Source organism: Nanorana parkeri, unplaced genomic scaffold, assembly GCF_000935625.1.
Source record: "Nanorana parkeri isolate BGI_ZX_2015 unplaced genomic scaffold, ASM93562v1 scaffold122, whole genome shotgun sequence".
Taxonomy (NCBI): domain Eukaryota; kingdom Metazoa; phylum Chordata; class Amphibia; order Anura; family Dicroglossidae; genus Nanorana; species Nanorana parkeri.
Genome location: NW_017306390.1, coordinates 87,614 through 100,040, shown reverse-complemented (window position 1 = coordinate 100,040; position 12,427 = coordinate 87,614). Strand labels below are relative to the sequence as shown.

General features: G+C 43.0%; 1 protein-coding gene across 1 annotated transcript in view; it reads right to left on the bottom strand.

Moving 5' to 3' along the window:
• The window catches only part of WWC3 (WWC family member 3), a 120,573-nt gene extending 109,294 nt beyond the window's left edge, over nucleotides 1–11,279 (bottom strand). Inside the window, exon 1 of the mRNA XM_018553504.1 lies at nucleotides 10,883–11,279. Within this exon, the coding sequence (XP_018409006.1) occupies nucleotides 10,883–11,118 (236 nt within the window). The 5' untranslated portion in view covers nucleotides 11,119–11,279. The remainder of the gene's footprint in view (nucleotides 1–10,882) is intronic.
• Nucleotides 11,280–12,427: the final 1,148 nt, after the last annotated feature.

Sequence of the window (12,427 nt, the reverse complement as noted above, 5' to 3'; positions counted from 1 at the left end):
AATCCCAACTCAAATACGCCAACAAACATAGCCTCAGGAGCTTTAATTATACCCAAAGCAAATGGCTATAGTGCAATTATACAAAACAAAATATGTTCTTTCCACTCCTTAACTATTGCAAGCATATATTGAACAGTATAGAAAACTAAAACAGCTAAAGACCTATGGAGAGAAACTGCCCAGGCAGTAATATTCACTAAAGAAAAGAAAAAATGCAACACCCAAAGCAGCCAATCGGGATTCATTTTTAAATGGGAAGACCTGAATTAAATAAAACCTGATTGCCTGTCATCATCGGTCATCATCACTGCATATCATATTTGGTTTGCTTTCATTCGATAAACGTTCTATTCTTATATTTAAAAACATGTTGGCTTTCACAGGGTTACTGTATTTCATACAACATTGCTATTTCCTCTGCTTTAGTTAAATCAAAACATAAACACTGAATATCAAACAATCATATAAATGCTCTGTGACATTTGTGAGTACAAGGTGAACGGCAATGTAAAACAGGCATTGTTGTGTGCTATGTACAAATTATTGCAATCTGTGATTTTGCCCCATAGGATATACCAAAAAGATCTCTAGTTTAGGTTTGAAAGCTTTAATGATGTACATTGTGATGGTCTTCATGCCTGTACATGATGATGAGCTACAACCCTGTACATGGTGATGATCTACATCCCTGTGCATAATGATGAGCTACATCCCTGTACATGATGATGATCTACAACCCTTACATGATGATGATCTACATCCCTGTACATGATGATGATCTACATCCCTGTGCATAATGATGATCTACATCCCTATGCATGATGATGATGTACAAAACACTATACATGAAGATCTACATCCCTGTACATGATGATGATTTACATCCCTGTATAAGATAATGATCTACATCCCTGTACATGATGATGATCTACAACCCTGTACATGATGATGTACAAAACACTATACATGATGAAGATCTACATCCCTCTACATGATGATGATCTACATTCCTGTACATGATGATTATCTATATCCCTGTACATGATGATGATCTATATCCCTGTGCATGGTGATGATCTACATCCCTGTGCATGGTGAAGATCTGCATCTCTGTACCTGATGATGATCCACATGCCTGGTGCCCAATCTGAGGCTTTGGGGTTGCATGCAGCCCTTTAGCCTTGTCAAAGTCGCTTAAATCCTTATGCTTGCCTATTTCTACTTCCAACACATCGACTTCAAGGACAAAATGTTCACTTTCTGCCCACTTCAAGGTGCCATTGTAACAAACTAATCAATGTTATTCACTTCACCTTTCAGTGATTATGTTATGGATGTGCAGTTTATAAACATACATCCTGAACCACTTATTAAAGGAGAGCTATGGGGGGAGTGAATTATATTCATCTCCATAGTTAGAGCCAATGTGTGACATTGAAACTGTAACACGTGAGCTCTATTGATCGTGAAGTGAGTGAAAACATTCCGTCACTCGCTCACTTCTCGATCATCTCCCTGCAGAGAGCGGTGACTGTCAGTCGCCACTCCCCACAGGGATTCCCCCCTCACCTCTCTGATCCTCCTGGAGGGATGGACGGGGAGGGGTGGGCATAGCTGGTTCTGCCTCTTGATAGGCAGAGCCCGCTTTCAATCAGCCAGCTGGGTGGATCTCGACAGTATTGTCAGGATCTGTCCCAGCTGCGACGCTCTCAGCAAATAGCGGGCACTAACCCACTATATACTAAGTTTTGGCCACAGGAGGACATTAGTATACTGTATGTCCTCCCGTGACCCTAAAGAGAACTATGGGGAAAAAAGGTTACCCCATAGTTCTCTTTTAATTATGCACAGATGAGTGGAAATAATGTATTCACAATCCAAAATCTACTGCAGTCTCTTGGGAAGGTTTGTGATCAGAGACGTTCCACGGTAAAACAGTATGCCCTGCTTAGTCTAACTCCAGAAAAATTATGTTAAGCTATATTTAAGATAAACCGAATTGAAATTGCAAACGTATTATTATGGCAATTATTCTAGAATAGAGTTAGCACTGTACTGAAAAAAAAATACTTCATATAAATGTACTTCTTCAGGCTCTCCAGACACTGCCATTTAAAGGTGATGAGCCAAAATAGCCGGAAGAGTGCAAAAATAGGTATAAAAGAATTTGTCAACTTCCAGAGTGGTAGAGATACTTTCCAACAACATATTTATTCCGGTTGGTGAAAATAGTTTTTCTAAGTATGACAGCCGACCATTCTTATTTCAAGATTTTACAAAGCTTGCACAGTTATTTCAGGACTGTCCAGCTTATTTTATGCAGAATTATGGAACCAAGACTTAAGTCCTCAAGCAAATTGAACAGTCTGAGAAAAATATAGGAACCCTGTAAATCACCCATACTTTTATAAGCAGACCTGAAATTCCAAGCAGTTACTGATTGCTGCTACGTTTTCCATATCTTTATGTACGTAAAAAATCTTTATACGCAGACGAGGGCTGGCCTGCGCGGCATGGAGGGCATTTTCCCTAGGTTAGTACTAATATGATATGTTGGGTAAAATGCGCAGGACCCACAGTGACGTGCTGGGCATTAAATATTAACCTGCACCTCATTTAAGGCTTGTTCATACCATCTGGCTGTTTGTGTACGTGTTTCAGAATCGAGCCGCATCATACTGTTTCTTTTTTTATTAGAACTTTATTGAAATATCACAATTGGCAATTCATCAGTTTCTGTGGGTTCACTGCGGTGCGATGTGGCTGAACCACATCTCGCTGCAGTGTGCTTAAAAAAGTACTGCATGCTATACTTTTTTTAAGTGCGCGCCACCAGTAAGCGGTAGTGTAAACCAAGCCCACCCTGACAAGTTAAATTGCCTTGTCTTGAGCTGGAAAAAAAAATGCCTCACAGTCCGAACGCATATGGTGTGCGCTAGCCCGTAGACATGTGATCACAGTCACATGTCTTCTAGCACGAACTTCCTATGCATCTCTGGGATGCTATCAGACCAAATGCCTAGAGTCACAAAGGAAGCTAATGATGGAGAATGTGAAAAGGTATGCCGTGGTAAATCATTTCCTTGAAGACCATCTTACACCATGCCCACCAAGCAATGCAACGCCATGGCACAGTTTATGCGGTACACTTTATATAGCCCACATAAATCTGCCACTACCATTAAGCAGTTACTAACAGGGTTATTCACAAAAAAGTGAAGGGTTTGGAAAACGCAGAAGAAGTGAACAATGTAGGACAAATTTTTGGGAAAATTCTCCAATTCAGCTCACTTTCCAGTTCAGCTATGTTGTCCTAGATTGTTCACTTCTCCTGCCTTATCCAAAATTCTTCACCCTTTTGTGAATAGCCCTGTTAGTCATATGTTCCCCAAGGCCAAATGTCCTCAGTTCTCCCCTGGTCCTTCAAAATGTACATCATTGTTGATGACAAACAATTAACAAGCAATATCATTATTAACTGGAGAGGACCACTAGCTATTTTTTCATCCCCCTGCACACATGAACAGCATGGTTGTAAACAATCCTCTCCCATCAATTCTTCTACATATTTTAACCAATTTTCCTAGTCCGCTAACAAGCAAATTCAAATCAGTCCCAATCATTGATTCGCTTAGTGTGTACTGGTCCCTCACATACACTGTGACCCTGGTCTACTGAGATCAGATTCATCCACACTTAATGATCATTTTTCTCCCTGTATGTGTGCACTGATCCCGTGCTGGCGTTGTAGGTCTCCATTTTTAGTATTCAAACTCACTGCCCTGTAACAATCGTGCAACATATTATTTAACGGCCGGTGACTCAGAAATAATTAGAATCACTGAATAAGCATAGCGGCCCAACAACTAGCATTTTCTGGAAATAACAGCAAAGGCAGCTTCCACAGTTTTCTTACTACAGGTTTCCTTTTAAGTAGAACTTCACCCTAAACATTATTTTGCATACACTGGAAGGAAGCTGGAATTTGTATCAGGTTTAACTGCTGTATGTAATAGTTCCGCAAAAAGCCGCACTCTACCATAGTAAAAAACTTTAACTGATGAATCCAACAGTACAGAAACACACGGACAATTTCCCCACATTGATCTACAGTCTTTAAGAGCAGCACGGCAGCCTGCACCCGAGATACAGCCATTCTGCAGGGATTGCAGTTCATGTGTGGAATGTGAGCGGTGTTTGTTCCATTTGCCGTATTTAATAATTATATTAATGGGGTCTTTCTTTAAGAGAACACCCCTAATGAAAACACGTACAGCCATTACTAGGGCAGGAAGTGAGGGAAAGCTCCAACACATAGACAATAATTTAAGCCTGACACAGGTTTTAGCCCTTCCCCACTCTTTTCAAAAGGAAAAGTTGTACTTTAATGAAAACCTGTCATGAGATAAATGCAAAAGCTGCCATGGCCTTTCTGAAAATTCCATTCTTGTCGGCTTGGCATGCTAATTCTGCAGTTCAACATTAAGGGACTATTTATAAATCTTCCACTCGCTGGGCAAATGCCATTCCCACGTCATTCCCACCACTAGATGGAGCCAGGGAGCCTAGGAATTTCCTAAGCCATGCAAACGGCAATCACCCAGTGTATACTTGGGTGAAGGATTTCTAAACAGACCCCTAAGTCCAGGGGTGGGCAAACTCTGGCCCATCAGCTGTGGTAAAATTACAAATCTCATCCTGCATCTGTCTCTGGGAGTAATGCCTGTGGCTGTGAGAATCTTGCAATGCCTCCTGTGATTCGTAGTTCCACAACAGCTGGAGGGCCGGAGTTTGCCCACCCTTGCCTAAGTCAATCACCCGGACCAAGCTTGCAATCAAGTGTTCTTAATCATTTGTTGAATGCTTGTTATGGGTCGTGTTTCTTTCAAAATGGATTTCCTTTAAGCACATCACTGGGCATCTGGTTTGCTATTATTTTATGTATTAACCTAAAAGAATAATGGTTCACTGTAAAATTCTTACTTGAATTATCACAAATCAGCATTTGCCATAATGTAAAATATGGCAGTAAAATTACCATGGTCAGCAGATGTAAGCAACCAGGAACTGTGCAATATGGACACCTACTGTATCTATGTAGTATGGCAATGAATGACCTTCTTAGATGGGGTTTCTAGTTTCATTATTTAAAAAAAAAGTGTCTGCAGCAAACAGGAAAACTCCCATGAAAATATGCCTGCGGCTTATGTGTGCACGAGGCCTTAAGACGAACTGCTTTTACCTAGTGTTATTTCACTGCTGTTTGCATATTAAAGAAGAACTATGGGGGGAGTGAAATACACTCATCCCCATAATTAGAGTCAACGTGTGACACTGCAGCTTTCACACATCGGCTCTATAAATCGAGAGTTGAGCGATCACAGACCGCTGATCGTTCAGCTCACGATCTTCTCCCTGCAGAGCGGTAACTGTCAGTCATCATTCCCCACAAGGACTCCCCCCTCCCCTCTCTGTGCCTCCAGCCCTGACTGGATGGACAGACAGGGAGGAAGCGGGCAAAGCTGGCCTCTAGAGAGGCGGAGTCAGCTGTCAATCAATATTGTCAGGATCCTTCCCGACTGCAGCACTACTCTGCACTGTAAGCATATAGCGGGCAATAACCCGCTATATGCTGATCACAGAAGGACATTTACTAATAACTCTGACCCAAAAGAGAACTAACGCCAAAAACGGTTTGGCCGTAGTTCTCTTTTTAAAGATCCATTTTGAGCCATTTTTAAACTTTAAGCCTCAAATACAGCTCAAAAAGTGTGGCGGATGTGTGCACATCCAACCTTGCAAAGCTACAATGCCTTCAGGTTTAGTTATGCTAGGGGTGGAATAATTAATACAGAATTCAGGAGCGATTTTTATTAGGAGCCAGTGCCATTGACCACCACTATAAAGACTTGAAAAGTTGGGAGCCAGTTGTGATATTTAGGGAGCAATGGCTACATGGATCCTGGGATTGTGCTGATTATATGACAAAACATGCCTTTTCATTACTTTGCCCCAAAACTGATATTGTAAAGAGTAATGGGTGGAAGATTGGTAAATAAATTAGAATTGCCAAGCACAGCACAGAGGCCTGGTTATCATTTGCAGTACTGGGGTCCCCGGTTCAAATCCTGGTCAGGACACTGTCTGCGAGGAGTTTGCATGTTGTCCCTGTGGTTGTGTGGGTTTCCTCTGGTCTTAGGTTAATTGGCTCCTAACTAAATCAGCCCTGTATGTATGCATGTGAGATAGGGACCTTAGAGTGGGAGCTCCTTGAGAGCAGGGACTGATGTGAATGTTCAGTATGTAAAGCGCTGCGTAAATAGTTGGCACTATATAAATACCAGCAATAAACAAAGTAATATCTCCTGTATACCAAGGGTGGACAAATTAATATGGATCTCAGGAGCCAACTCCATTGAGAACAACTAGAGAAAACCTCAAAAGATGTCATTTGTAATGAGAAATGGCTACCTGGCTCCTGGGATTGTCCAGCTCTTCTGTATACCAAACATCAATAGCCATCACTGAGCTGTCCTGAACGTGATGTTTGGGATTGTGGACCAGTGCACCTCGCTCACAGCATGATAAAATGTGTTTTCAAATATGTATTAACACAGTACAGTATAGTGTGAATGGGTCCTATGTTTTCTTTCTGAGCAGAAAAGGATGAGGGGGCCGGAAATGGCAGAAGCGACCGCTGTGACTCTATTGCATTTACCCATACCAGGGGTAGCCTGTAGGTTTTACCACAGCAGGAGGGCCCAAGTTTGCCAACCCCTGTCCTATACTTTCCTCCTCCAAGTGAAATAAGGATCTTCACTAAGCTTTTTGGGGGGCGTTTTTATTGCTAGTTCACAAAACAAAGGCTTTAAGCCGCAGCGTATTTCTCTAACCGTACAGCAGCGTATAGCCAGCCTGTACAAATCAATGAAAGTCTAGCGGAAGCCGTGGCTGTAGCAGATGTATAAACTGTTTACATGTGCTCTGGCACTCCAACACTGCCCGGAATGCTCTGCGTTCAGGGCAGCGTGTAAGTCCTGAAACGCATGTAAACGGTGGGATTTGCGTATATACTTATTCAGCCAGCCTGTCATTGAGCCTATGCATCATGTTCTATATTCGCTTCCAATTTAGAAGATGAAAACAGATATTCAGCTTCATGCTACAAAATATCACCCTCTACAAAAACAATTACATTTTGAATACACTCAGCTATTAATTTGTGAAGGAGTTAATAAAGCTGTTTTATTCAAGCCAACTTGTGATTCATGTTCTGGCTGAAGAGGTTATTGCCATCAACCCAAATCTGATTATTTTTCCACTCGTGTCAATGGAAACACATATTTTTCCAAGGAAAATATTGGGGCAGAAATATTCATAATAAGCCTCAGATTCTATAAAGAGACACTGCAAGGGTTAAGTCAGGGGTGGGCAAACTCTGGCCATCCAGCGTTTGTGGAACTACAAATTTCATGAGGCATTGCAAGATTCTCATGACTGATGAGACAGACGCATCATGGGATTTGTAGTTTCACCACAGCTGGAGGGCTGGAGTTTTCCCACCCTTGATTTAAGTGCTCGTTTTGTATAGAGGCTCAAACTAAGCAGATATACTCACCGGATTCTCGGTCCCACCAGGCTGCTAGACTGGTCCCCGCACCTTCTTCTCTGCTGGGCTCCGACGGTCTAAGGGCCACTGACATCATCACATCTTATGCAGATCTATTGACTCGTATTATAAGTGAGGATGAGAGAGAGGTGAGTGGCCTCCCCCTCAGGACCAAGGATCAGGTGAGTATATCTGCTTTATTTGAGCCCCCTAGACAAGACAATCACTTAACTGTAGCAGTGCGGAGGTAGCACCACTGCAAGGGTACGTTTTCTAACTCCTAGCGTTCTTCTTTAAAGAATAATGCATGCAACCATATGTCAAAATAAGAATGCTATAACAAATGCAAACATTAAGCTTTTAAAATAAATCACAGCTGTTTTTTAAAACTTTATCTACTTTTTCTTCTTCAGAAAGCCATGCGCAGGAAGAAACCAGGCCAAACGCAGAATCACGCACCCAAGGGTGACAACACTTCTCCGGCACAGAGATAAACTCAGTGACATTGTCCCAGGATAAAAAGTTAAAAGGATAACTCATACTGACAAGATCAACAGGTAAAAAGAAGAAAAAAGCAAGCCTATAAAGAAATGCTAATAAAAGCTCTACACCTAATTCAGGGTACTATTAAAGGTTGTTGGGGGGGTATAGGTATACTCAGGCTCCATTGACATATAGCGTTTGCGTCTCCCACACGGTTTTCCGTGCGGAAGACCGCACGGCATGAAAACATTAAAATCTTTACAACTGCACGGATTCCGCTAGTTTGCGGCTATACTATAGCCCCCAGAAATCATGCTTGGACTATTTTGCTGAACGCACGGTCCCCGCAATTGTCTGAACAATGCACATTACCATGCATTGTTTTTTCATATTTAGAGCAGTTCCTCGCGTATTCGTATGGCCGAATACGCGCGGAAAAACGCTCATGTGTGAATGGAGCCTAAAGGTGAACTAAAAAATGAATGCATATATAATGTCTCACTTGTTGCCTGTTATGTGAATCTGAAAAAAGTACATGAGCTTCTTTTTTGGACAAAGTTGTGCCACAGCCTTTAATGGGAGCCCTTGGGCACTCCCATGGTACCAGTCACACCTAGACATTTTGTAGTTCCTTTCCTGAATGCAACAATGCTCAACAAGAGGACTCCCTATGTTTTTAATGGCCCCTGTTCAAAACTAAGTGTTGTGTCACTTGTCGGCAGGAGTCTGGAGCTTTTAGATTGTAAGCTCTCACGAGCAGGGGCCTCCTTACCATCTTGTCTTGACTTGTATGGTAACTGTCACTGTATTGTAACCTAACCATGTGATGTGGTGCAATGTAGATTGTAAACTTTTAGACTGTAAGCTCTCACAGACAGTGCCTTCCTAACCCTCTTATCTTGTATTGTAACTGTCACTGTATTATAACCTTTTACCATGTGATGTGATGCGATGTAGAATGTAAGCTCTCACAGACAGGGCCTTCCTAACCATCTTGTCTTGTATTGTAACTGTCACTGTATTGTAACCTATTACCATGTGATGTGGTGCGATGTGGATTGTAAACTTTTAGACTGTAAGCTCTCACGAGCAGGGCCCTCCTAACCATCTTGTCTTGTATTGTATTGTAACTGTAATGTAACCTATTACCATGTCATGTGGTGTGATGTAGATTGTAAGCTTTTAGACTGTAAGCTCTCACAGACAGGGCCCTTCTAACTAGAGCTGCAGCTAACGATTATTTTCAAAATCGATTAGTTAGCCGATTATTGAGTTCGATTAATCGGTTAATCGGATAAACAATAAAATACATTTTAAAAAATGGCTCCAGTGATGGACTACTAGTTTGTATCGAGGTTGTAGTCCATCACAGGAGCAAGCTTGGAGCGGTGGAAGTAAAAAAATGGTGTGGTGTGCAATATAGTGAAATGGAAAGTGTAAAATTATACAGCAATGAATGCAGAATGGCACCGGCTATAGAGGACTACAAATCCCAGCAATAGTACATTATACAGCACAATGCAGAATACCACCAGCTATAGAGGACTACAACAAATCCCAGCAATAGTACATTATAGCTGGCGGTATTCTGCATTGCGCTGTATAATGTATTATTGCTGGGATTTGTAGTCCTCTATACAGGGCAGTGCAGAATATCACCAACTATAGAGGAGTACAACAAATCCCAGCAATACATTATACATACAGTGTATAATGTATTGCTGGGATTTGTATTCATATGTATAATATACAGCACAATGTACCATCAGCTATAGAGGAATACAAATCCCAGCAATACATTATAGAGCACCATGTGGGGGGGGGAGTGCAGGCATACCTGAGCAGTCTTCCAGCAACTTGCTTCTGAGATCGGGCCTGTCTATCGGCGGCTGTCATCCCCCCACACCTGCTCCTCCTTACTACACCTCCCCGTGTCCCTGTGCGAATCGTGGATGTGGGCGGGCGGTGAGTGTGAGGCGGGAAGGAGGTGCAGCGTGTAGAGCGCGGATGCGGGCGGGTCTGGCAGCGGTGGGCGCGAGTTGGGGAGGAGGCGCGGCGCGCAGCGTTTGTGGACCCGTGAACAGGGCCAACTGATCGGAAGCCGATTAATCGATTATTGAAAAAGTTGACAACTTTTTCAATAATCGATTATAATCGATTATGTCGATTAGTTGTTGCAGCCCTACTTCTAACCATCTTGTATTGTATAGTAATTGTCACTGTAATGTCCTCCTTTTATTGTAAACTGTTGACGCTACATAAATCCTGTGTAATAATAATAATAATAATAACAATATTATTAATAATATGCTTTAAAAAAAGGTGCATTCACTTTTTGGAATGGCATTTAGCTGCAATAGTCTTCCCATTCACATAAAAGGGCCGTAACGTGACACAATGCACCCTGCGATGTTGCATCACTGATGTTTGAATGAGGGCTAAGTGTTGGAATTTCATTCACTAAAGCCAGTCATACACCATGCGACTTTCGGCCGCGTCCTGATAAACTGGCTGAAATTCGCACAGTGTGTGCCGCTGTCAGCACCTTTCCAGCTGTCATCCCTCGTTAAGAAGATCGAAGGAGCCGGGTGGGAAATCTTCAAACGAATGGTGCTCGCAGCCAATCAGCTGCAAGCACCGTTGGTGTATTCTGGGCGCTGTCAGAATACAAAGGAAACAGCATTAACTATCAGAAAATCCCAAAACAAACTTTTTAAAACAAAATTCTCAGCTAGGTGCCAAAGATAGAATTGGGGGGTCGGTAGGCACACAAAGCACCATGGCCATTACCTGTCTCTTGGGTCGATCCATGAGGTCTTCCTTGTGTTGTGATCGATATAAAACACCCTGCCATCGTAATCCCTGGCCTCTTCCCAGCCAGCAGGTAGAGGCAACTCGGAGCTCTCCCTCCTGCCAGGCACTGGGCACTGGGGAGGGCATTGCGGCGGCTGCTGTTGCTGCTGCTGCTGATGCTGTTGCTGTGACTGCTGCTGTCTTCTCCTCCTTCCAGCGCTCAGCCAGGGCATTGCAGGCACACAGCAGTTCTCTTCCTCTGCCTGCTAATCCCCCTTTCCTGTCCCAGGATACTTCTCCTCCTCCCAGATCACAGCGATCTGATGTGAAGACAACTACAGATCACCAATGGCTTCTGTCCCATCCTAAATCTGACCATCCTAGTCCAGAAAAGTCCTCCGCAAACTACAACAAGAGTCCTTCCTCTCGCTTCTTCCTCTGGCGTCCTGGGTCTGCCAGGCTCTGAACTTTGCACGATCCTCTGCAACTCCGCTCCGGCCTTTGTTGGCTCTATTGATCTCCCAGCATAGTCATCTGACAGCACGCAGAGCTCAGATCACTCATGGCTAGTCTGGCCAAGGGGCCAAACTCAGCTTAAAGCTCCGGTTCTTGTTCATCCATGTCTGCTCTCACAGTCGTGTGTGTCTCATTCGACACAACCCATGGCAGCCACCTCCCCTTCTTTCTGGTTCCCTCCCTCGGCTTCCTGAGCTAGCTTTCCAGTCTCAAAGCTCCAATTTTAGCTAAAGTCATGCCTGCACCGTGTAATGCTGCACAGGCAATGTCACTGTAGGGCTTCTTGGTGGCACTGATGGTTTTAATCAAGTCAGCTTCACAGACAGCAATGAACAAATAGACAGACAAGAAAAAAATGTTACAACATAAAGAAACATCCTCATCTGACACCATCACAACTGTTCTACTGTTTAATAGTCTTCCTGTTCAAACTGTATTGAAAAAAGTTTATAAAAGTTACAAGAGTACAGTATTAAACTAAACAGTATTAAACTTAAAGTGACACTAAACTCAGAATCTTGCAAATTAATTCAAGTACCTTAACTATTAACAAACATGTTTTCTTATTTGTGTATCACTCATCTGTAGATCCTCAAATCATCTCTGAATTGGTGCTGACACTGTCCTTCCTTCTGGAGGGGGGCTACTTTTGTTCCCCATGGACCCTGTGTGTTGTAAAGTAGTCACCACTCCAAACTCACTCCTGTGATGTTTTACAATCTCAACACAAATCAGTAGCCTAAATGTGAGATTGTAGTCCATCACAGGAGTGAGCTCAGTCTTGTTGCCACCCATCTTCCAATATCAGCTCTATGGATCGCAGGATCAGCATCCATGTCATCAGGATGGGACATGGGCACTGCTAGAAGTGATTGTCCACCAGTGGCGTCACAAGGGGGGTGCAGGGGGTGCAGCCCGTACATGGTTGACACCATTGGAGGGGTGACACCAAAATGACTAGTAGTCATTTTGGTGTCACCCCCCTCTGAAAAGTCAGGCGCTCGGTCATGGACCGAACGCCCGACA